Raw genomic sequence first — 25,796 nt, forward strand, 5'->3', positions numbered from 1 at the left:
TGTGAGGCAGCTGTGTCTCAACTCCACCTGAACCATGGCAGGAAAAGAGAAGGTGCTGGAATTCCTCATACCTCATGACCTCCAGTGAGCTGGAGGGTGCCAAAGCAGGACTGGGTTACTCTGAAGATTTCAGGAGCAACATCTGATCATTTTGTCGTTGGTATTGACTACTACCACAGATCAAATAGATCTGGTTTGTCCAGCCAACAGCATACAGAAATATGCTGTAGAGAGCATATTTCCAGAAGAGAACTTGATGTGTAACTTTATGAAATCTTAAAGACAGATATAATGAATGACACTTAACCTGCCCCACTGCAGTAAAATGAATCCAAGAAGGGGACCTGATCTTAATTTTCTTGCTGAGACTAGCCTGCAGAGCCTGAAATTCAAAGATACAATATCTGCTTTGTTACTCTGTGAGCTTGCTGTGAAATATGCTGTAATCTTTGCCAGGGGTATGTTGTGCATTCCCTGGAGGTTTTTCAGCACTGAGGAACACTTCAGACTGCTTAACAGTTTGTTCAGGCTTTGCCTTATAAGGCCTTTTAACTCCAGCACAAGCGCATGATAGCCTCTCCAAGTGTCAGCCTGTTGGGAACAGATCACAGCAACAGTTTTCTCTGCTCAGAGAACCACGTTTGTCCTGTCTGCCTTGACCCACTGCCCTTCTAGCTCCTATCCGGATGGGCAGCATAAAAGCGGGGTCTTAGGGTAAAGGGTGGGAAGTGCAAAAGTTTAACTCTGCCTGTGTGCATGTCCTTACTGCAAAGACTGAATTGCTTCAAATGCATTGAGATGTTTTTGTGTTTTACGCAGACTTTGGTTACAGCTGTAGTGCCCTGGGAAGATTGGTGGTTTACCACTTCACACATTCTTCAGTGGTAAGGCATGGGATCTGCTGCTTTTGGGAGACATCTGATCTGCCAGTGAAGCTGATAGTCATGAGTTAAAAGTTGCCCTCAGTTCATTCCCGCTCTGTTAAGTGCAATGGTAGCAGCAACTGTATCAAAGCAGTAGAAACATTTAGTTGGGGGTTTTTTTTCTCAGTTTGTGTATGTCTTATTTTAGCAGTTCTGAAACATCAGCAGATTGTATTGAAAGTATTGAAATGAATTATTGAAATGAGGAATGCTAACCACTGAAAGCTGAATATGCTTTGCTTTGACTTAAAATATCCTCTCTAAAATCTGGTTGAGTATAAGCCACGGGAAACAGCCACTTGTGGAAATTCAGGAGAACTCTCAGCTTCTTCTGCACTTCCCATCAACGTTCCCATTGCAGCTTGGCCAGGCTGCCCATTGTCAGAAACCTTACTGGGCTTTGCAAGTGTTTGGAGCTGTGGGGAAAAGCAGCCCTGTGTGGGGGTGACACAGGGGGGCAAAACAACCAGGAACAGACCTTGGACCTCATGTACCCCAATCCTGTGTCAGAAAGATATCCCATCTCCTGCAGGCAAACCAGACTACTTAAGCCTTCTCCACATGCAAGAAAACCTTCCACATTTCAAAATCTACAAATGGTAGCATGTTCTACTACACAGACTCAGCAGCTGAGTCATCATCATCATGGCTAGGCTTTGCAAACGAATATTTGGGAAGGGCTCTACCCACATTTGCTACAAGTGCAGCAGTTGAGTAAATCCAGGCTGTATGGGGCAAATAATGCAAAACAGGTCCCACAGAGAGAGGGTTGTGTGACTTAGTGGGATTACCATTTGCAAGTAATCTGTTCAAAGGTTCAGATAGAATTGTAGCCTGCTGTGAGGGGCAGAAGGTACTGAGACATCATATAGTCGTAGTCAGTATGTGTTGTCACACTGTGCTTTATCCAAAGCCAAAAGATCACAACTTCATTAAATGTTAAAACTGCAATAACCACAGTATCCACGGACCTCAATTTGCCCAGTTAGGCTTTGCAACAATAGGAAAAGGAACTGCCTAGGCTGCATATGGAGCTCCATATACTGGTGGGCACATCTATATAAAAATTCAAGCTTCGTCTTCTGATCTCCAAAACAAACTAAACCAGCTTTAAGAACTTGAATCAACTTTTATTTACAGTCCTCTCTGATGTGGGTACAGCTGAAAGGTTTTTCCAGCTTCCCACTTGCTGCTATGCTTCATTGGACTGCCTGGCATTGCAGCTGATGAAATTGCAGTTCACTCAAGGCAAACAAAACCCAAGATAATACTTATAGTAGAATTTTTAACACAAAAACAACAGACGAAAATACTTGTTCTACAACATCATTTTAATTTGACAATTCATTCCAGATCTCCAATCTAAAGGTGACCTCTGTTTTTCCTGCCATTTTTACATTATTAACTCATTTTTCTCACTGCATTCTTTATTCCTCTTCAAAGGATTAAGAATGTTCCTTTTGTTTTGTGTCTTTTTTCCTCTCTGCCTCACTCTAGAAGATTTTGAGCAACACTTTTCATCTGCAATAGTAGGGGGGTTTGTGGTGTTCAGTAAAACTGTGCTTAGATTGATCACAGGAATGATTCCCACTATAAAATTTCACAGCTGGTACACTTCCATCATGAGATGAGATAGGCAGAATAGAATATTAAATCAAAGCTCTGATAGCCAGATAACAGGTGCTGTGAAACTGAGAAAAAAATGGCTCTTAAAAAGAAGCATTTTTGGGGGGGAGCTGATTTGTGGAACTCCCTGCCATAATATAGTACTGACAGAACTAACTATCAATCAGTCAGTAGAGGACCGGAAACTTAGATTGATAACAAGTGCAATGTCATTTAAAACCAGTGCATTTTGAAAGGGAAATCAAATCTAGAGTTGTTCATCAAGCTGTGATTGTAAACTCCCAGGCAAAGCATTATTATTTTGAAGGTACTAATAAGAAGGATTTTTAATAATTTTTTAAAACAAAAATAAAAATACATCACTCCACTTGCAATTTTATATTCCCATAAAAAATGCACTCCATATGAAAGTAAAAAACAGTGTGAAGTACTTTTCTCAGAATGTATCTTAACTTTAGGAAAAAAAATAAATCTTTTGAGAAGTTCACCAGATAAAATGGGAGTGTTTTTTGATCATTATATCTCATTAAATTTCATGCATATCTTGTGTGTAAGCTAGATTTGACAAATTATCATTATATTCCCACTAGCAATACTCCTTAAACACTAAATATTAGCTTTTTTTTTTTTTTTGGTAGGTGCAGCAATTGCAATGTCAAATGCAGTTTAACTAATCATGATCCATCCTCAGCAGCCACACAGCACGCAGTCCCAGTACTGAGGAGTTCACATTAAAAGAAAAAGAAGATAAGAAGACAGGCAATGAAACACCTTCATGAAAGGATGATTTGAAAGTTGTTGGGGGGGGGGCAGAGAAGGAGGGGGAGGGAATAATGAAATTCCAAGATAGACTTGAAATGTGAGAACTCAAAATACAATTTTAAATGTTCCTTCTTCCATATGGTCCCTGTTTTCTGAAAAGTGCCATCATCCTTAAATGGGACTCTCATGAACACGTGGAGATATGTCCGTTGAATATACTGAACTGGGACATAATTGAACAGGGGCTTAGCAATTAGTAATTTGTAATGTAGAAGATCCATTGAAGATGTTGGTTAAAACAGACACGTCTAGGGCTCTTGTCACCTCGTTGCCATCACACACCAGATACAATATTGACATCTGCTTTGGACATATGCATGTAGGTTTACACATGTTCTAAGTATCCTGAAACAGCTATAAAACCACACCATGTGACTCCCTGGGCACTAGAATCAAGAAACACTTTTGTCTTTTTCCAAATCTCAACTGGAAATATTTAATCAGTCTTTAAAATGTATATTTTCTACTAATGGAACAGTCTAAACTGTGGAGAATATTAATTTGCCTAAATAGATCCGATGCAGCCACTCTCTCCACATCTTTGTTGGGTGCCCAAACCACAAACATTATATGTGGCCCATAACATCAGCAGATCAAATAAATCAATCATCTAAAGAAATCAAGGAAAAACACACAAAAAGGGAGATGATTTTTCTTTTCTATGAGCAAAGAATAGACAATCATGTTGGGTAACATCATGAAGAAGAGATGCATTTTTTCATTAGCTGTGTCTCTCTCTTTACAATTTTATAAGCAAAGCAAGGCTCCTCCACCACCCTAATGAAAGTCTCAGACTATTGTGATGTAAAAAGTGGTCTGTGGCAGAAGCAGGCCTCCGGTGAGGGATTTTTTTCAATTCACTAAATTGATCAAACCTCCTGGGAGATATCTGCAAGACTCTAGTTCTGCACAAGAATAATTCAAGAAAAAAAGTCTTATATTTTTAAACTAACAACCTGACATGTCTCCTTCTTCTCCCTTTGTGAAGAAGGTCCTGCTACATGGTTACTATTATTTTAATGTATTATGAACAAGTACATGGAGCAGATAGCTACAGTAGGCTCTGGCATGGTATATGCCTATTGTAAGTCAGTCACAGCCTCATAGGGAGCCTCTTTGTTTCCATTCCTGCACACCTAGCAGTAACTAACGTAACTACATGAAGAGAGGTCTGAATTCCCTGCTGTCATGAGGTTGAGGATACTTGCAGCCTTGCTCCACGTGTTGTTATTCTCTAGTTCAAGAAAAAGTCTGGTTAAGTACTAAAATAAGACATAACTGGAAGTTTTCAGAGTTCAGAGCATTCAGCCTCTTCCCAAATATCTTTATTTAAAAGGCTGGGTGAATGCTTCCTTTTGGAAAAATTATGTATTGTATTCTCTTTTGGGTTTCGGAATTGGAATATATGCAGAAGCTTAAAATGTAGACATGTTGACAGGGAGTTTCAAATCAGTCTAGAAGATTAAGAATCATTTTCCACTAGAATCAGTAGAAGACAACGTCAATCATTGACTGCTTTGTAAATCAGCATTAAATTTCACCCTAGGAACTGCTGACTACTAGATTTAATGAACACTGTCTCTTCTGAAGAGTACTTACTAAACAAGGCTTTTTTACATTAGAGGTGCAAGACATAAAGATGATTTCCTAATTAGCTGCACACTAGAGATTCCAGTTTAATGGTTATATCATTGAGTGAGGCTTGTATGTTGTATACAACACAATGTAAAACAGTTCTCCAATTTGTACCTTAAAATGTTATAAAATAATACCATTAGAGTGACATGAGCGGGAAGTCAGTGGAACTTGCATTTTTCTCAGGAATTCTGATTAAGGTTTTTTCAACATCTTCAGTTTGTAGTACTAGCCTTTTGCAGAGACCCTGAGCAAGGAACCAGTGGGGATACCTTTCCCATGAAAGAGACATCACAGTCTGTTTGTGTGCCTGTGATTTGAGTACTGGAAGTGTGACCATGGAAAAGAAACAGCATTAATGGTCCTTGGAAGAAATCACTTGCATATATGCAATGCAGTATCTTTGCATAACACATACCCGTGTTACACTGGTTCAAGGCAAAGTCTTGGCACTTTGTTGGCTGCCTCAGGCTGTGAAAAGCTTAATGAATTCCTTAGATAACAAGGGAGGTTGGATGTGCCAATTTGGACATAGCGTAGACTGATCCAAAATTCATATTAAACTTTCAGCATGTGTCCAGAAAGTAACAAGTTATTTTTGTCTCTTCTATGTGACTGCCACTATCTAAAGCTGAGGCCAAAAGGCCAGGAGATGATTTCTGTGCCAAAGTTTTTGTCAGGTTAGAGGACCAGAAATGGGATATTGTCCAAAAAGATGTAATTTGTTTTGGTTTTCCAGTTAGTTTGTTGGGTTTTTTTTTAGGGCTGGCACCACTGTCTAGCAGGCTCAAAGGATACATGACAGGCCTCTGGAGGATTTCAGAAGATGGACTGTGATAAGTGAACCTGACTCTGATCTGATTCGCTCTTTCAAATTACTGTAAGACTCCTTATTTGAATGGAAGGATTCAACTCCTCTTCATCACAGACATAAAATCAAAATTTTCTTTCATTTCTATAACGTGCTGGAGCTGAGATGTGCTCATTTAAATGCCCACCATTACATTACAGCCTTGATGCAGACAAGCTGAACACACCTCTGGGCAGCCCCTCCGCTAAGGAGGAAGGTAATGCTATCATAAATTTCCTGGCTATTTAACCTTAGCTGAAAGCTTGTCATTAACAAAAACTGCCTTTGTACGCTGGAGTGGACTCCTCATTACTTTTTTGGCATTGCAAATCCAATGCCAATCTCATAGTCCTTCTTCAAGGAGCCTGAGGATAGGAGACCAAACTGAGAATGGTCTAAAGGATCTGACACTGAAAAGATGTTTAAACAATAGGTATTAAGTTGTCTTTTGATCATATATGGGGGAACAAAAACAAAGGTCACACAGTGATCATCATGGCTAGGCTTCGCGAACGAAGATTTGGGAACTGGTCTACTCTGGCCTCCAATCGGGAGGCCTGGAGACACACCATCTATAACGCAGCTGTTTCCTTTGAGAACACACGCAGGATCACCCTCGAGGAAAAAAGGCAACGCAGAAAGAACCGTGTCTTGCAGAATACACCATCTAAGGAGTCTTTCTGCTGTGCCTTTTGCAATCGGATTTGTCTGTCACGTATTGGCCTCATAAGCCACCAGCGTGCCTGCAGCAAATGTGGATAGAGCCTTCCCAAATCACACAGTGATCACAGAAGTAGTAAAAAACAAACATTCAGATTCTAGCCTCAGTTATGTTCTGGAACAGTAGTTTATATTCACCTTTCTAACAGCTTTTTGCAGTTGGGCTGCAGACAACTTACTTTCTTTACTATTTCACTTCTGAAGCAAAATCCAGTGTACTAACCCAAATCTCAGCAGTAAATATTTTTATGTTTTTTAAGGGAATATCATTTCAGCTATGTACTATATGTGGAGAATAATCAGCAGGCACAAGAACAGAAATAAATACTGCTAAAAGCAGCTTTCCTGCTGCAGTCTGTGTTGTTTGAAAAAAAAGGAGAGGGAAATGCCAGAACCTACAAGAACAAAGCTCTAGTTTTTAAATCCAAAGTGAAAAAATGTACACTTTTTCCTCTTTTTTTTTTTTTTTGGCAGAATGAATAGCCAAGCCAGTTTTGAGGGGCTGAAGGGGCAAGAGTCTCTTCTGTGTCAGCATTAAAGTTGTCAGGAACAATGAAACTCAATGCAACAAAATGTTTCAGATGGGGTGGATAGCACAAGTCCTCGGGTACACATGATTCTCCACTCATTAACAGCTATAGAGAGATGCACAACTAAGAAAAGCAGAGACCTATTTTGGTGGCATCATTACACTGACAGAATTTAAATTCAACAAAAATTCCCTTTTTAGTGAAGAGTTGTTCTGTTCACAGTTGTATCCCTGTCCTGCAGTGTAGTACTGGGAGTATTACTTGCTCTCATCATCCTTTTCTGCCCCAGGTGGATCTTGAGTGTCAAGGGAGGCACTGAGAACAGAAAGCAGAAGGTAAGGACAAGACAGAATTTTCTTTTTGTGTAATTTCATAGAGACTAAAGGAATTTGGGAAAGGTTAACCTTACAATTCTCCTCTGCAGGTCATCCAATCCTACTCTGCTCCCTGGGAGCCATGCTAGTCTCCTGCAGCTGGATAAGAGAGCTGTGGTGCTAGCTGCCAACACTGGAATGTCAAGAGGAGACAGGCTGCTTTCTTCACCTGGAAAGCTTCGAATAAGCCCAGCTACCAGGAGACTAGCCTGGGAGAAAAGTAAAATGCCTACATAATTTCTTCTTCTTCCCTGCTTCAAGGAAAGTCACTGCAAATAGCATCTCCAGCTTTACTGGAGGCTTTGGCAGGGGGTGCTCTGTGGCTTGCTTCATTAGTTACTGCCAAGGACATTAGTAACTGACAAGTTACTGCAAGGTGAATAAATTTCAGGCTAACATGAGGCTGTTTTAGCATGGTAGTGGGGCTGGCAGAACAAGAGATCTCAGGAAAACAATTGCTTCTTGTTCCTCATCCCAGCCGAATCACCTACAAGCAACTGTTTCTGGACAACAGACACCATTTGGCCTGGAGATTTCTGGTTTATGGAGTCTCCTGAGGGCCCCTACCACACACAGTATCTGGTGGTCTGTTCAGAGGAGGCGTCCTGTAGCTGTCATGACTGTGTGGAGACCCCTCTAGTCAGACACTTAGTGCAACCACCCCATGGCTGCAGAATGAAACCAAGCACACATGGAAAAAACTAATAGACTGCACTTATTAATAAATTATGGCTTACCTATTCATAAGCCTGCTGTCTTGGGAAGGTTTAAAACAAAGTCCTGTGCTCTAGATTTTTATTTCTTAAACAATGCCATCTCCTGCTGTGCATGCTTCAACTCCATGTCTTGATAGCAAGCAGCAAACAGGAAAAAAACAAACGAAAACAAAACAAAAAAACACAGAAAAAAGGGAGAAGAAACAACTTAAGTTACACTAAGTTTGATGTAAAGTTTTTTTCTATAAAGAAACAATGATCTTGCGCACTTATGGAACTGCACTCAGAGGTCTAGATTGAACTCTGCCACTGCCCTCCTGTTCAACTTAGGCATATGATTTATGGTTTAGGCATATGATTTATGGTTTTACCACCTGCATTTTCCAGGTGTGAAATGCTGTGTGAGATAGAGGGCCGATTTTCCAGTCTTTCCTTGTCCTGTTGCACAGCCTGGTTTTCCCACCAACCCAGACTGCCTGGGGGCTGGGCCCATGAAAACCCATGCAAGGGGGAGTTGAGAATGAAGTGCACCGATGGTAGCATCTGCCACCCCACAGCAGAGGGGTGAGGGCACATATTTGAGTGTTCAGCCACTTCTCACTTTCACCATTGCGTGAGTGACAACAGATTGGGCACCCTCACCACCAGCCACACAGGGTGAGTGTGAAGGGCTTGGACACACAGCCTCCATCATGCAGCCACCATTTACTGGGTTAAGATATCCGGGCAGGATAAGGATAACTGTCCTGGGGTGATGTCTCATTGGGATGGGGGTCCCTGAGGTGCAACTCACACTGTGAGCTTCCAAGAGGCCCAAGCACAACCCTTGGTGTTGTGGACACTCTACTCCCCCAGCAAGCAGCCAGGGTACAGAAGAGAGAAGGGCAGGAAGAGATTTTTGTCCAATGAAGCTAAGAGCTGCAATTAAAATTGCAGATGGAGTAGCCTCTCCTGGAGATGTCAGATGGTGACACTGCCAAAAGTTTCAAAGGCTATGTTGTATGAAGCATCGTGTTTGAGGGAGTACAAAAAATGAGCATGGGTGATGAGCTCAGGAATCTAAAATTTTGATGAACTTTTCATTCCTGGCCTATTTTAATATAGCCAGAATCTGTAAGGAAGATAAAGAGCAGATTAATCAAACCCCAGAATTTCAACTCAAATGAAAATAATATGGTTCCAGTAGGCCTAGGCAGGAATGCTTGACAATATTGAGGATGCCAGAGCAATGTTTGCAGTGTGTTGGCATGTGGTAATTTTAAAAGCCAGAAGTATCTCCTCTCAAACAATCTGAAATGCAAATGTGAAGCCTGTTTTCCCTCCTGCGCTGTGTTTTCTTGACAGTCACTGCCAGGATCCAACCACTAATTTATCACCTCACAAATATGTTGATGCATTTGCTATGGCCAAGGTGCTAATCCTGACCTTCATGTGTATGTGTGTGCCTTCCTTACGCAGTCTTCAGGACAAAGTCTGGTTTCTTAGACTGAATCAGTTCTATCAAGAGCCAGGAGGATGGGAAGCCAAAGGTTTCCTAAGGACAGGATGTCTGGCATCATGCAGAAGAGTTCCGATAGTGTGCAGGGCAATGGCAAAAAAACAACCTGGTTGGCTTGTCAAAAAAAAAACACAAGTGATTTAAACTAGAACCTTTCCTAAACCAGCTCAGCTCCATGGCAAGGACAAGAACCTGATTTCTACTGTATAACTAAGTTGTCTCATTTAAGTTCAGGCTACACATATCTCAGAGCGCTTTCAGGATCTTCTTCACCATTGAAGAGGTTGTTTCCTACACTCTTTTCCAAAGAAATGAAAATAAAAGTCTGTTTTGCATGGAAAAATGGCATGCAATTCACACATTATTAAGATTTAGCAGGTTTTGCTCTTCTAAAAATTTCTGTGAAAAGAACAGGTTTTTAACTGACATTTGAAAAAATAATGGGGACATTTTTCCTTTCTTCCTAATTTTTAGCTACTGAACAAAGTATATTTAAATACTTTTCTCTCACCTACTCTTCTAGAATCTTCTTGTTCCTCCCTACACCCTCCATCCTCTCTTGTTTTCCTAGTATCTTCGAAATTTGGAAATATCACCCTGCTCTCCTGCCCTAAAAGTAAAACAAAACAAATTAAAAAAACTGTAGGCCTTAAACAATTTCTTACTTTTTTGATTAAAGTTCCTTACCAACACAGCAAAACATACTGGAAACAAAAATCTTAACCAACATGGGTCAAAAAATGTGTAGAAATGGACTGGTTGTTTTGTTTTGTTTCACTTAAAGTTGCCTTCACTAACTAAATGTCCACAGGGGCTGTCCCCTATGGTCTTCTTCATGTAGTGAGTCACCTCATAGAGGTCATTTCACCTGGGTCTGCTCTGTGAACCACTTGGGTAAAGAATTTCACTTCACTGAATCACAGGCTTCAAGCCATATGAGAGAAAGACACGACAGGGAAACCAGAGGCTATTACTATTGCCTGACTTACAGCCTTTCCTCATTGCTACTCAACAGCAAGAAACTACTCTGGTGCTGACCTCTGTCATTCCTGTACATTCATAAAGAGCCAGCAGAGTGGACTGCTACAGCACAGCTGATTCATGTTTCCTTGGCAAACTAAACTGGAGGAGTGCACAGCCCCACAGCATGTTTCACAGGGACCAGGAACGCTGCAGAATTCACTAGGATGCAGCCTTCCTATCCCTTGTTGGCAACAAGCACTGCAGTTAAATTGAAGAGGATAAACACGAGGCTAATACAGTGTTCAGCTCAGTTGTTGTTACTGTACTTCATGAACTGTTGCAAGGTTTTGTATCATAATTGAGATGCTCATATCCATTTAAATATATTACTACATTGCTCAAATATATGTTTAAATGCTTTCCTGAGTGGATGTTATATGGAGGGAAAGAGGGGATGGCCTAATGTGATGCATGTCACACACCACTTTGGCAGCACGTAATGTGACTACAGGTCATGGAGTGAATAGGCTGCCCATTCCAGCTCCAGTAAGCACTGGGGCATAACCCTTGTCTTTGCTGGATATAGACTGTAGCAGAATTCCTCCCCTGGGCAAGGCTTAGCAGCAAAACATGAGAAGGGTATTGAAGGGATTTAATTGCATAGCTATCAAGCCTTAGTAGGAGTTGCCCATATATGTTCTCAGAGCACATGTGGGAGTATAGATGTCTGGATCCTGTGTGATGGGATATTTCAAAACCAGCTGTAGTAATACAAGTAGCAGTGCATGGACCTTTACATGGTAATGAAAAACAAACAAACAAACAAAAAAAAAACAACAAAAAAAGAGGTTTTGAAGAAATACAGCAGGCTGACAGGGACCAAATAAACTACAAGACAGATGCTATTCAACAAATTACTTGAAATTGGAAGACTGAAAGAGTGTCCCAGTATCTAGCTGCAATTTCTGCATTTCCCTTAGCTGTGAGTCCAACACCCACTTACAGATACTGCCTCACTTGGGATATGGCAATAAAACATTGCCTTTTGGCCACAGAGACTACTGGAATTATATAATGCTCTGAGTTTTCTGTACAACAAAGGACTTTTTTTCCCAGAGGCAAAGCTAAGCAAGAAGTCACTTTTGACATCCTGTCACAAGACAAGGAGGCTGAGCACCAGTAAGGGAAACGGGACCAGGAGGTGAAAACATTTGAGAAAACAGTTGCACTGAAAAGCAGCCTGCAGCAAGAGTTCCTGGAGCTGGAAGTGGGATGGAGGTGGAGGATGTCTGGGAGAGGAGACTGTGATGTGTAAAGGTAAAATGCCAGGCTGGGTGGCACTTGAAAGGGCAGGCACATGGGAAGAAGCAGGGTGACTTCCAGATTGCTTTCCTCCAAAATGATGGAGTTTTCCTGTCTTTATCAGCATGAGGTTGTTACATCAAAATTATATGCTACAAAATGCACTTTTGTTCCTCATGGTAGGACAGCCCCAGGATGCCACAGTTAGCGCTCACCCAGCCCTCCATCTGGCGCAGTGGCTGCTCTGGCTCAGAGATACCCCTCCAGTGTGCCAGCCCTGTGTCATCCTTGCAGCAGCACCCTGTAGGACTGGACTGGGAGAGAGTGGGGGGCTTCTTTGCTGTCTAGGAGAAAAGAAAGCAGATGGAAGATCATAGAAGTAAAAATAAAAATTTGAAGGTACCCTTGAAATCAAGGGTACCCTCATGATACTGGCTCAGGCGTGCCCTCCCTTCCTCACCTGTCTCCTCCTCTGTGTATAACACCAGGGTCTTCAGTCAGGTTGTTTGCATACACAGCCTTGTCACTTTTGAATATCTGATGTCAATACAGTCCTTTAACCTGCAATGCACGTTAATGCAGGGTGTGTGGACACCTTACGTCTTCCTTTCTATACACATGCTCTTCATTGCTTCTCTTAAGGGCTGCTCTGCAGCAGAAGTCTTTTGCAGAGTGCCACGTTACCACTGCATTCACAAGCGGCTGTGCAGTTCCCCCAAAGTCCATGCTCTCCCTCCTCCTGCCACCCTGTCCTTTCCCTTAGCCAAACCTGCTTTAGCTTGGGGCTGTAGCCGCCGCCTGCCTGCCTGCCTGCCTGCCTGCCGCAGCTCCCTCTCACTGCGCCATGTGCCACCGTCCTTCCCTCCCTGCTGTGCTGCTCGCTAAGGACATGCTGTGCCACAGCTGTCTGCTTCCTCTGCTGCAGTCAGGCAGGTTTGGATTACTGTGCACGCTACTGATGTCGAGCTCCTGTCGTGACCCAGCACCCCATAGGAGGAGCAAATGAGCTGAGACGTCAACGCAAAAAATTATAGCCATGCGAGCTATCCCTCTGCTCAGCTGCTTGGAGAGTGCATACATGGTTTGTGTGACAGCACCAGCACACAGAAGCAGCAATGAAATGCACTTAGCAATACAGCTGGGAGACAGGCAGCGAGGCAGGCACTGGTCCAGTGACTAAAATGATCTTACCGTGAGCCAGGCTGCAGTGCCTCCAAAAGTGGCTGACTGCTATACAGGAGCTCAGCTTTCTTTGCAATTACTCCAGTTCCCACCCGGTGACTGCAGTGCGTGCTCCGTTTTGGTTTTGCTTGCCTTCTTGTTTCTTCTATTTTTTTCTCCCACCCGTCTCCCTCTCTCTCCTCCCGTGTCCTTCTCTCCAGGATGGCGGAAGCAGAGTTGCACAAGGAAAGGCTCCAAGCCATAGCAGTAAGTCAGTTTCATTTTACTTGCTCCTTTGTCCATAGCTGTGGGTTGTGGAGGGAAGGGAGTATTCCAGCGCAGTGGCTGGGAAGCACCCGGAGAGCCTGGCTTTTGCAAAGTTGTGTGTGGAGTTCTCTGTTCGGTAAATGAGTGGTTAACATCTGCTTTGCGGGATTTGGCGGAGAAAGAGAGCTCTGAGGAACAGCGTTGAGCTGACACGTGCAGAAAGAAAAATGTGAATGCACAGTGGCATGCTTAAAAGATTGATGATGGAGAAGAAAAGAAGGAGTAAATGGGGAGAAAGGGAGATTGTGGGAGAAAATCAGTACTCTGCTGAAAATGTATTTTCTCACAGTGTGAGCTTTTGCTTAGCTGATTAAGAAGTTAAGCAAAAGGATCTGCTGAAGGGTGGCTTTTATTGCAGAAAATAATTGCGATATTATTAATTTTTAAGACAAACACAGACACTGCATTATCCAAATTATGTAATTATTTGATCTACTAGTTAAACTGTCACCTCAGCTCCCTAGCTGAGAACATGCCTTCAGACAAATTCCCTTCTGAGTTGCATCCTGCCAGGGGTAAAACGTAGGCAGGATTTAGCCCCATTTTAGTTTTAACTTTTGTTTTCAGATTTAGTACAGTAATTTGGACTGAGCCATGAGCTCAGCTGGTGCAGACCTCTGAGAAGTGTGGGCACTGATACCTGGTGAGGATTGGGCCTGGGTGTTTAGAATCTACCATCATCCTGGCATACAGAAATTGCCAGCTCATCTTCTAGCATGTCACAGGCACCATGTCAAAAGGCCTGTGTTTCTGTGGGCACTGCCAGTCTGACAGCCCCATACAGCCTGCCCTTGTTAGAGTGACACCCAGCTCTTCTTCCCCATGGCAGAGATGTTGATGCAGCTGTGCCAGTCCCAGACGGATGGCACGCTCTGTGCCAGGGACTGCACACCTGGAGGTCTGAAGAGAAACAGAAGATGGCAGAGCCCGCATGGGTTTTACATTCCCTTCCCGAGTTCCCCCAGTGATCAACAGATGCTACATTTTTCTGCAGCCAGCACAGATTACAGATTTCCTTTGTAGTGTAAGAGGAATGGCTGCTGCTGCTGCTGCTGCCGCCGCTGCCGCCGCTGTTGTTCCAAGATATTTGCTTGATGTCTACTGTTCTTCTAATAATTCCATGGAGATTTAAAATAACCGGATTTAAAACTAAGTTTGTGGGGGTTTTTCTCTCTAAAATACTTCCTGTGAAAGAGCAAATGGTATTATTTGATATGGGGAGGGGGCAAGCTCTAACTATTTAATTTTCAGGTAGGAGAAAGTAGATGCATATTTTTAAGCTGGGTCACAGTTTTCTGTCAGCATAGGCATTGACATATCTCCAAATGGAAACACCAGGAATGTTCCCCCAGAGGCAAGCCTCACCACTACCTGTGATTTGGGACCCCTTTATGGCAGAACTGTACTGCAGCGCTGCTCCATGTATTGCTGCTCTGCATAGCTCTGAAAAACTTCCATCGCCACATTAAAAAAAAAAAAGCTTTACATTATTGTTGTTTCTTTTGAGTGCTATATGACAGAACACCAAACCACACCCATTTCCATGTGGTGTCCTTAAACCTTTCACCAGAATAGATAAAGTGGTCTGCTTCTTAGTATTTTGCGTTTCACACCAATGAAACCATTATGGATTTAGAATTATCACCTGGTGTATTGCAGCTTTTACAGTAGGTTTATGCTGGTGTAAGAGAAGACCTTGAGAAGCTGGATCTTCGTTTTCTATACATATTTCCTTTTGGTTTCTATTTCTGGCAGTAAATAAAACACAGTGTAGCAATGTGTGCAGTTAATTAGATTGAAATAATTTTACTTCAGCATCAAAAATATTCAGCCTTATTTTAAGCTTTAATGTGGGTCCATGAACTGACTTGTTTGCTTACCACTCTGCAGAGCAACAGGTTTTCCCATATAAGCTTGTTAGGTAACTTTTCTCCTGTGCTTTGGCTGCTGCAAATGTTTGTTAGAATGCAGAGAAGTTTACTTCTAGTGTAAGTTTTGCTCCATCAGAATGAGTGACATGACACGAGTTAGACATTTCTCTTCTGCCATCAGCTAAAATAAGGTCAGTCTTCAAATGTTGCCTTTCTCAGAAGCAGAAAGACATGGCATTTCAGTTCAGCTAGGTGTTTCCTGTATTTTAACAAGATGCAGTATCTCACTGAGATGAGCAGAAGCTTACTCCAGCATTCTTTGATCACTCTGATTGCATACTAGACTTACAGAAAGAAATCCACTTACCACTGGGTTGTCTATGCTCTGTTGCCTGTACGTTGTCTTCCATAATCACCATGGCAAATGAGTTTGTGAGGAAGATGTGCAAAGTAATTTTTAAGTATGCATCACTGAATATTTAAGGAAAACAAATCCAAACATGGAAATATGAATTTTTACACCAGAAGGCTGACAGCTTTTGAAGAGTTTGATTTTGTGCTTGATTTTATTACTCTGACTTATCACAGTTTCAATACATATCTCTCTGGCACAGAGGCAAGTGTCAAGGGAAGAGGAAAAGAAGGAGTTTACTGTTAGGACATTAATATAAACCTCAGTGAACATGAGTTAGCCACTTGTTTTGTCTGCAGCAAGTACTTTGCAAGTACACAGCAAGCCTCTCTGCATTCATCTTCTATCTGTAAAATCTAAATAATGGACTTTGCCCTTATGTCAGAGAGTCATTAGAGATGCATGTAACATTGAGCAGTACTTGGATGCTATGGTTTATCAGGGCAAGAAATACCAAAATAGTCTTAAAAAAGTAGAATGCATGATTCTAAAAACAGAAGTGTCAAATGTATATGTTTTTAATGCCATTGACGTGCTTAAGCTGTGATTTTCAGATCTTTCTGAAGTCCCTGTAATTCACACACTGACTGTAGCAAGACAGAGCATTGTGCAAATCTGGTTTGAGAAGTGGGGAGATGTGAGACAACTACTGAAAAGCAGAATCCAGTTCTCCCTGCTTGGGAGGAAAACATAAACTCTGTGTCCTGGAGGATCCTATGATGACCAGGAGTGGTTGGTTTTTTGACCCTTCCTTGAGCAGAGCCCACATCACATCTCCCCACTTGGGTATCATGCATATTACAGATATGGGTGAATTTTTGTGTCATGAGACAAAAATTGTCTGCTTGGACCTGACCCTAAATCACCACAGCATCCATCTGCTGCTCTACCAGCAATGGAAGTGAGTAGTGCCCATTCTTAATGCTGTGGGAAGATGCCATCAGGACAAAAGGGAGAGGTTAAAAGAGGAGTTCTGCATCCCTCTTCTCTCTGAGCTTGTTCCTGTATAGAACACTTAAGTGTTTGCATCTGCTCTTTTCCTGAAGTGGATTGGTGGGTAGAATTTTGGTTAAAAAAATGGAAGCAATTTTTGGCTTTAAAAAATATGCCTGCTGCAAGTTGCTTAGAAGTTTGGAATGCAAATAGCCCTAGAAGAAGCAGGCTTGATGGGGACAGGTGCACTAATTTATCTCATTTCGGATAGATAAACTGCAGGGCTCCACAATTTATTATATGGCCCCTTCTCTGTTACTGCAGAGACAGTGATCTAAACATAGACAAGCATTTATGAAACATAAATATTTTCTGTCGCTTATCTAATAGTCATAAAGCTGTGAAGTGGCACTGTTGAGTCTGTATTGGTGCATCTGGGGTACAAATGCACATATGATGCAGTGAACATGCATTACCTATACATCAGGTGAATTAAAGGCAATCATTGAGGGACAGCACTGAGGAGAAACCATCAACTAAAGCAACAACCAGCACGGGAGTTGGAGAAGGTTTTCAGATTCAAGAGATGTCCAGCCTAGAGATTCAAGTGGGGAGCTACTCTACTGATTCCTTACCAGATAAAAACAATAACAATGGTGGTCACTGCTTACTAGTGCCCAGCTCAGAGAACCAGTAGCTCAACTAAAGAAGAGTAATCACTGACATACAAGTAGTCACATCAAAGATGTCAAAGACCATTCTGGCTTTTTCTATGAGATGATGAATTTCTTGAGCTGGATCTAACATTACTCAGATGTCATCAGGAGGTTGACTTAGTATGGCAGGACACTGTTGTTTAAAAATAGCCCCCTCCTGTATCAGTGTGGTCTGCCTTAGATGGATTAAGGACTAGCTTTCTGACAGGCCTCAAAAAGCTGCTGTTAATGAGGGAGACTGCTGTTCCTTGACAGCAAAGGCAGGGAAAGCTTATAGGAAGCAGCTTTTCAAGGCTGGAAGGTGTCCTCTATTTGTACTTTGATGCAAATGAAAATTGTTGGTGTGCAGGTAAAATAAAGAGTGCTAGAGGAGTGAAGAGGGCAAGTTGGATTACTTGGTAAATGGGGTTTTGCATTTAAAGTAGTCCTTCACATGTGTATACAGCCAGTGTTAGGAGAGGCCAGTGCAAGTCTGCGCATCCAAATTTAGGGTAGTACCAGCCTAGTACTGCAGAAGAGGGCTCTGCAGTTTGAGCAGCGCTGCCTTTCACAAGGAACAAGAACTAACATGGCTGGTAATTCAACAGGGGTAAGGACAGGACCCTTGTCCTGCATAGGAAATTAGTTTCACACCAGTTAAGCCTATACTAGCTGAGGTTTTAGAGTTGTCCCAAAAGGGAGATGTGTATTCATGTTTACATATAGTATTGCACTAATTTCTCAATAGGCCTTTGAGAATAGTAATATAATTATGTTTAGGAAAGACAGTACTGGTATAGTTTCATTATGACAGTTGTTGTTAAGCTCAGCATTCTACATTTCTGGGTTGGACACTCAACAACTGCCATGAGTATCATGTGCTGTGCATAGATCTCAAAAAATTTATTGACAGAAAAGCCAATATCTCTTCTGCCCCTCCCAACCCTACTACTGTCTATTACTCTACAAAATGAAAACTCATGACCAGTAGATCTCATACCCAGCGTCATTTTACCGTAATACTACTCTAAAATTTTTGTGAATCCTTCCAGAGAACTTCATTCATGAAACTTAGAAACTCCAGTGCTGAGGATCACTTAGTGACATGTGGCAAATTCACTTAATAAACAGTTTACTATTACTGTGATGACTTAATACACTAGTTTCCAATTCCTTCATTTGGAAAGTAATGTTTTTGTCCTAATGTTAAGCATGGGATCAAATCTGTCTGAGTTCAGTTGCCTTAAACCTAAAACCTGCAGGAAGAAGAAAAAAGACAACAAGATATGGAAAGAGTAAGCTGCTTGGAAAATAGGTGAGTGAGAAGAATCTGCAGAAGTCATGAGTGTTACAGAAAGAGAGGATAAGTAAATATTACTCACACGTTTTGGCATAAGAATGAGTAGGTATCTAAGGAGGGTAGCAGTTGTGGACAAAACAACCCCAAAAAAACAGTCTTTCTGTAATGAGTTGTTAAGCTGTAGAGCCCCACTCTCTGGGATGTAGTGGATGCTGAAGAGTGCACTTGGGCTTGAGGACAAACCAGGCATGCTTATGGAAATGGAATCCATGAAGGACTTTCTCATTAGAAGCAATTTTTGCATTGCAAATTACTAAAGGCTGGCAGAGAAGTCAAACGTATTTGCTGTGCTGCTGGTTCTGCTTTAGGCACTATACTGGAATGGAGCACGGGCTAGATGGTCTAATGCAGTGCAGCCATGTCGTGTACTCAAACACATTCCTGGAGTAACCAAATCCGTCACTTTTGGCACTAAAGAAAACCCCCATTGCAATTCATCATGAAGCTTATTTGAATATTGCTGCTGCATAGTTTAATCCAATTTTCCATTCCCATTTTTCCCTCATTATGTCATTTGCAATATTTGTGGCTCTGATTAATCACAGTCATTCTGCTGTCATCTCATTCCTCAGTGGTCCCAACATCCAAGTACCTGAAAAAGAAAAAATCCTACTGTAGCTGTCGTCCTTTTACATTCTGAGCTAAAAGACCTGAGGGCTAGTGAGACTTTAACATATTTCCAGAGTACTCGGTGGTGAGGAACACCTGGTGGAGTTAGGAAGAGTCTACATCCTGCTGCAAATACTTCCGGGGATGGGTTTAGTATGCGTAAACTAGGGATTAGCAAAAACTAAATCTAAATGAGATCTGTATTGTAAGCATGTAATGAACCTGTGAGATTCTTGTGAATCTCAGTGCAAATCAGCTGTGGGCGAGGAAGTGTTATGCTTGCTTTGCTGTAAAGGATGAAGAGATCTGCACACAGATCTGCAGCACTACCCTGGGACTGCAGCAACACCATGAGTCAGCTTCATGTCAGATCAGACCTTCCACAAAAAAACCCGTGCAAGTATAGTTGTACTTGTCTTTACTTCTGGAGCACATAAAACACTAGGAATTCATGCACAGTGTAAGAAATGTTATAGTCTTTTCCCATTTTAAGCCGAAAGTCAAAGAAGAACGCCCATAATGTCTGAAAACTAAAATTACTGTCTCAAAATTTATCAGTATTTTTGTTTTGGGAATATTTACACGACAGCAAGAGAAGCACAGATATGATGAAAAATATTTCTGTCAAAGTATGAGTGAAAAGTAGGTACAAATAGAAACCAAAAACCAACTTGCTTCTGCGAAATTTCTAGACAGTTTCCAGACTTACCCAAACTCAACTGTTTAAATTTAGAATTGTTTCCACAGCACATTCCTAGCCCTTAACACATCACCAACATCTCTTGAGCACAGACATGAAGCTGAGATACTAGATTTTGGGTTGTGCCTTTCAAATTATATTTTGAAAAAAAAGTTGAAAGTAAGTGAAAAGGGTTTGTGATTTTTTTGGTGTTGTTATTGTTAAACCTATGGTAAAATAAAATAGTTGTGAAAGATTTACATTTTTGGAAATTATTGAAAAGCTCTAGCCTGGTGTGTAACTTTAAGGACAGATGCCACATGCCATGGTATCAGTGGCATAGATGTTCATCTGAAGTCAGAGGTTAGACTTTGAGATTTACATGCCATGCTAAAAGTAATGGGGGTTGCTGGGTAGCTGGGTTGAGGGTGGGATGGGCCTGGAAGCCTCTCCTTGAGTACTCTTGCTCTTCCGGGGATCACTCCTTGTATCTAACTCCTTACCCACTTTACAAATACAGTTTTATTCTTGTACAGAATGATGTGTATTCTTTCATCAGATGAATTATTGCAAAGTATCATCCCCAGCAAGATGGTTGGTCTGCTGAGTGCATTTGGGAAAGCATGTACTGGACTATGCATGTGTAGTAAATTATTAATCATTACATGGCTCTCTCTCGAATGGCACATGAGCACATGCTGAGCCTGTGTGTGCTGAGGCAGTGGTCAGTCAGAGGATGCCTTTCAGGAGTAGTACTTTGAACCAGAGGGATGCTGCACCTGCCTCTGGCCATAACTTCCCTAGCACATAAAAATATTTTCCGTTGCAAATTCTGATTTGAGAAAGCCACAGGGTTGCAGGGGTTAATAACATCACCCAACAAGTCCTGTGGCAGTTAAATGGGTATGGCCTGTTGGCAGTTGCACACCAGTCCTGCGTAGCTCTTGACACACAGATGCTTTTTGTTACTTAACTGATTTCCAACAAGGTTGGATGCTGGAGGCATGTAAAGCTTTCTTCCTCTTTGCCAGTTAAAACAAATGCTCTCTGTGCACAAAAAAAAAGGCCACCAACCAATGCAGTCTGGGGAGCTCTTTTTGGAAGGAGACAGACCTGCCCTCATCTCTGAGTTTCTGCCCTTTACAGACGATTCAGAGCTCAGGTTGTTGATTTAGGCAGTGCTCATACTGTTTTAATTTGAGCTGCCAGCATAATTTGTCAGGATCCACAGACAACAGTCAGCAGGGTGGGGCTCAGCCCCTCTGCAGTTCCTAATAATAGCAGTCACTGGCAATCAGATGGAGATTTGGGACAGCAGAGATGTGCTCAGATTTTAAAAAATTACATACCTTGAAAGAAAGCCTTCATTTCACCAGCACTTGACCAAATGAAAGGTGCTTTCCAGCCTTTTGGGGACATGTCATTGACAACTCCTCTGCTTCAGCCATGTTCCTTTGCCATGCAGAGTTGCAAGCTGCACTGCAGCAGAGGGAAGTAACCTGGGCAAGTAATGGCTGAGGAGACCCCATTAAGAGCCTGAGTACTGCAGGCAGAAATTACAAGCCAGGTTGCCGTGTAACTTATTGCGAGAGGAGGGAGAGGTGAGCAGCCCGTAGCTCTCGCTGCAGTCACACAGCTGCAGTCTCTTTATGGCAGCAGCAGCAGGAGGGGGTGCAGAGCTGAGATTACTCGGAGCGGTAGCGGTGCTAAAGGCGAGCGTCTGGCCATTAACCAGCTGAGTGCCAGCATCAGAATGACTGGTCTTTCCCAGCGGGCTTCCCAGAGGAAAAGGGTACACCGGCACATTCATACTCCTTCCTTGCTAACCTCTCGTGGAACAGCTCTGCTCTTCACCACCGTCAGGTCCTTGGAAAAACTTACGCTGAAAACCGTGGGGTTTTTAGGATCCCCAGTCATCCAACTGTTTCCCGTTTGAAGCATAAAGCAAGCATTTGGCATCCAAGGTGTCACTAAATTTACAGTAACTGCAGCACAGAGATTGTCACATACCCTGGCTTTGGTACAAAATTGTTATCTTGAATGTGTTGGCCAGTTCTGGCAGCTCTGTGCAAGTAGTATTTGAGAGTTAATCCCTTATCTTTTTTGAATCACAACCTACAATGACATAAAAAGTAAGGCTCAGTTGTTATCATGTGTTTGTTCTTAATAAATATAAGCATATGCAAGCACTTGCTGCATGTTAGAGAAATAGACTCCAGCAGAAGACCGAGTCAGCATTTAAACCTGCATCTTAATCCCTACTTGTGGTAGGGATAACTGCTGAATCAGGAATGTACATAAACTCATTCCAGCATCACCAAGAACTTAGTAAGTTGTTCTGGTAAAGGAAGCAACTTATAACTAGCCAGGAAAAAAAATCTCAAATTTTTAAAAAATAAAATAAAGAATAGGCGAAATGTAACAACTTAAAGAACTGTGTCCCTTTATCAGTAAGACATTTGGAAGTATCAGCTCCTTTTGCTAAATTTAAAGTTGTTATTGCTGAAGTTTCAAAATGTACAAAATTTAGACTAAAATCCATAAGGGATATCTGAAACTCATCTGTAAAACAGAGACCTGTTGATACTTCTCATGCTTTCAGTTATCAGCTTCCCAATTTTCAGAGGAAAAATAATAGAACTGAAGTGGTTTATGAGTATTTTTGTCCTTATCATGTGTGACATTGCTTACAATGCTGATCAAGGTGTTTGATGAGACTGATGTGTCACAGACCTTCTCCTTTGTGAATTTCTCAGCAATTCATGGGACAGAATGTATATTCCAGAGCACTTGTTCCAGAACCAATAAAGTTTACAACACAAACAAACCTTTACATTAATTTTTGGGAGGGCTTTTAAAACAATATCATGTCTTCAAAAGAAGGATTCTTAGCACCTAGTACTTATCACCTGCTGGATAACAGTACTGAAGAAAAAGTGATAGTGGATAATGCTGTGAATATTACTCAGCAGTCTCATCCTTCATGGAATAGAAATGATAGGTAGGTAAATAGGTAGAGAGAGAGAGAGAGAGATGGATAGACAGACAGACAGACAGACAGTTAGATAGATAGATAGATAGATAGATAGATAGATAGATAGATAGATAGATAGATAGATAGATATGTGTGGTGTATGTGTATTTATATATATATAAACAAATAAAGGCTGATATATATATTCAGGAACATTACTCGTTAGGCCCATGAAATGGTGCATTGGTCAGATCCATGCTGGATATTAGTCTCCTAGGAAGCCATGGGCAGAATGGAGAAGAGTCCAGCAGAGTCAAGCATGATCACAAGTGGAGGAAAGAGACTGCTGAGGCAAGACAGAATTGTCTGGCCTGGTGAAGAAAATACCAATGTTTAGCTGATCTTGTTTAAGGGTAGGTAGAACTTTCTGTATTCCTTCCAGGGAAATCACCAGTATTTTTGCTTGTTCTCAGATGTTTCTCAGTCAACCAGCTTACATATTAAAGGGTTCTTTTTCAGACAGTCATTTTTCTTGCAATGCCAGCACAATGCATCTTTGAGATTTGGCAGCTGACATATGGATGCTTACAGAGAACAATTTAATGCAACTGCGGTGGCAGAAATCTGAAGGTGGGTTAGTTTACTTTGTGTTTTGGATAGGCTAAGGGTGTAGTAGTCAGGCACTGGAGTTCAGGTACATTGGATAACCTGATCAGATCTGAGTACATAAAATTACCTTTTTTACTGGATGTAGACCACCAGTCCCTATTCTTTTTTGCAGTAGGACCCTATTCTGCTTCCAAGCAAGTTTATAGAAATTTTGCTGCTGGTCTCACTGGTGAGCAGGAACAGGCCCTTAAGTGTTCACACCATTTCTGACTCTTTGTCATCATAAAAAATGCCAGATCTGTGCCAGAGAAGACATGTAAATCAGACATCCTAGGACAACCAGGTATAAAGCTGAGGATAAATAAATAAAGTGGGTTTCACCATTTGTCTAAACTTGAGAGTTGCATGCTTTTCCACTCATCACATACTCTTATCAGCAGTACAAAGGCACAGTTAGACAGTGGCTAAACTCACCAATTGAAAGTTCAGTTTTTTGTGCAAAAAAACCCAAACAAACTAGATTTTAAACTCCTTGTTCTTGCTCATCCCCAGGAGAAAGCCAGTTTTGGTAGCTTGGTTCTCATAATAGCCATTGCTCTTGACTTCAATACCCTTTGCTTTCCATACTTTAACTATACTTTGCAGGGAGCTGCTTTTTCAGTTGAATCTTTTTCAACAGAAGTTTTTTCTCTTGGTAGGAATGTTACCAACAGAAAAAGAAAACAAAAAGAGAGAGAGAGAAAAGATAGTAACATCTATTTTCTCTGTTCAGGCAAGGAGAGGAAAATAATTTAAAAAGAGGAGATATTTTCAGTTTCAGTGAAACCATGTTTGCAGCTTCTTCGTTGATCCTGGAAGGTGTGAAACTATGAAGGCTTAGCAAGGGGAAATTTCCCTAATGCTCTACCTAAAATCAAATGAGATGAGAACCCTGCCCTTCAGCTTGTGTAAATGAATGCAAGCAGAAGTAAATCGTCAATACTGTGACTTAATTTCACTGTTTTTCTCTTTGCCCAACCCAACTTGGTTTTGAGTTGCCTTTGCAAAACAATGCAAAACTTAGCACTGAAAATTTGAAGCAGGTCGTATCTGGGGGCAGGAAAACAAATAATGCATAATCTGTGGGACAAATAAATTGTCAGAGGCCTCTAGAAAACTCAGCTTCAGGCAAGGGATTTTTTTGTGCCTACATCTTGACCTGTATGTGCAGAAAGCCTTTCAGCATGCATTAAGGTAAGGCAACAGGTTCTCAGAGTATAGCACAGCTTTATAGATGTATCTTTCTCTATTTTTGTGTTGTAAGACAGCTCACATCATATTTAAGAAACTGATCAGAGAGAGCCTTCGTTGCTGATGTGCCATTAGTTTGCACTCCATTTCAAGCTGTTTCTCCTTTTTTACCAGAATTCTTTATAAAGCCCCACTTAAACCATGAACAATAAGCATGAACAATAACCATGAACTATTGGTTTGCTTGTGAATATATTGCTGAAGCATTGTATGTTTCCAGTTGCAGTCTGGAATTGCAGATACTGGGTACAATAGAGTGCAAAGGTGGCAAAGCTGGTGACAACCTCTTACTGTGTTGTAGCAGAAATTATCCTCCCGAGTTTTACAGTGTTACAATAGTCACACTGGCATGTGATTTAACAACTCCTCCTTTTAAGACCAGTTCTTCTCCCTTTAACAGACATAATAAAACTCTCTTTTGGCTAGTTGAGAAATATCAACAGTGGTTTTGGTTGGTCCAGGAGTTGGGCTTTTTTTTACAGTGAAGTGCATCACAATCACTGTGTAAATGGCATTCAGGATTTCAAATTGTATTGCCTTTCAAAGGAGACCATAGCATATTCCGTCTACAAAATGATGGGAATATTTTCCTTGGCTGAAAGACATTGAATGAATAATTACAATAATTTAGGGCATGTCTAAGTCATACAGTGAAGTACCTACATCTGTACAAAGATGCACATCTGGCTTTTTGGTCTGCTGGGTATCCAAAATGTGTCCTCATTGTGACAAATCAGATTATTGGAATGGATCTACAACAGATATCAAAGGTAATGGAAACAAGCTGGTAACTTGCTCCAAGATCAGCAGAGAGCAGTTAAGATGAGCACAGCTGCCTCTGCACAGTACTGTGGTGTATGGCATCCATTAGCTCTCATCTGACTCAAAAATACATGCCGAAGAGCCTTACTCAGTAA

At 41.5% G+C, this 25,796-nt stretch overlaps 1 protein-coding gene and 1 long non-coding RNA gene across 4 annotated transcripts in view; one reads left to right on the forward strand and one right to left on the reverse strand.

The window, feature by feature from the left end:
- Positions 1–6,572: 6,572 nt before the first annotated feature.
- LOC120324835 lies at positions 6,573–13,504 on the reverse strand. Its single transcript, XR_005566488.1, has 5 exons — positions 13,151–13,504; positions 12,420–12,520; positions 12,175–12,303; positions 8,218–8,325; positions 6,573–7,421 (listed from the first exon to the last, which is right to left on the reverse strand). It is a non-coding gene; the product is annotated as an uncharacterized LOC120324835 (long non-coding RNA).
- PALM2AKAP2 (PALM2 and AKAP2 fusion) overlaps positions 12,880–25,796 on the forward strand; it is a 264,841-nt gene continuing 251,924 nt past the window's right edge. For 2 of the 3 annotated variants that reach the window (XM_027710335.2, XM_027710336.2), the window contains exon 1: positions 12,883–13,387. In XM_027710335.2, the coding sequence (XP_027566136.1) occupies positions 13,343–13,387 (45 nt within the window). In that variant the 5' untranslated portion in view covers positions 12,883–13,342. Of the gene's footprint in view, positions 13,388–25,796 lie in introns of all 3 variants that reach the window. The other variant, XM_027710346.2, reaches the window with a different exon arrangement.

This window comes from Pipra filicauda, unplaced genomic scaffold (assembly GCF_003945595.2).
Source record: "Pipra filicauda isolate LSUMZ 115617 unplaced genomic scaffold, ASM394559v2 scaffold71_size5581439_pilon, whole genome shotgun sequence".
NCBI classification, from domain to species: domain Eukaryota; kingdom Metazoa; phylum Chordata; class Aves; order Passeriformes; family Pipridae; genus Pipra; species Pipra filicauda.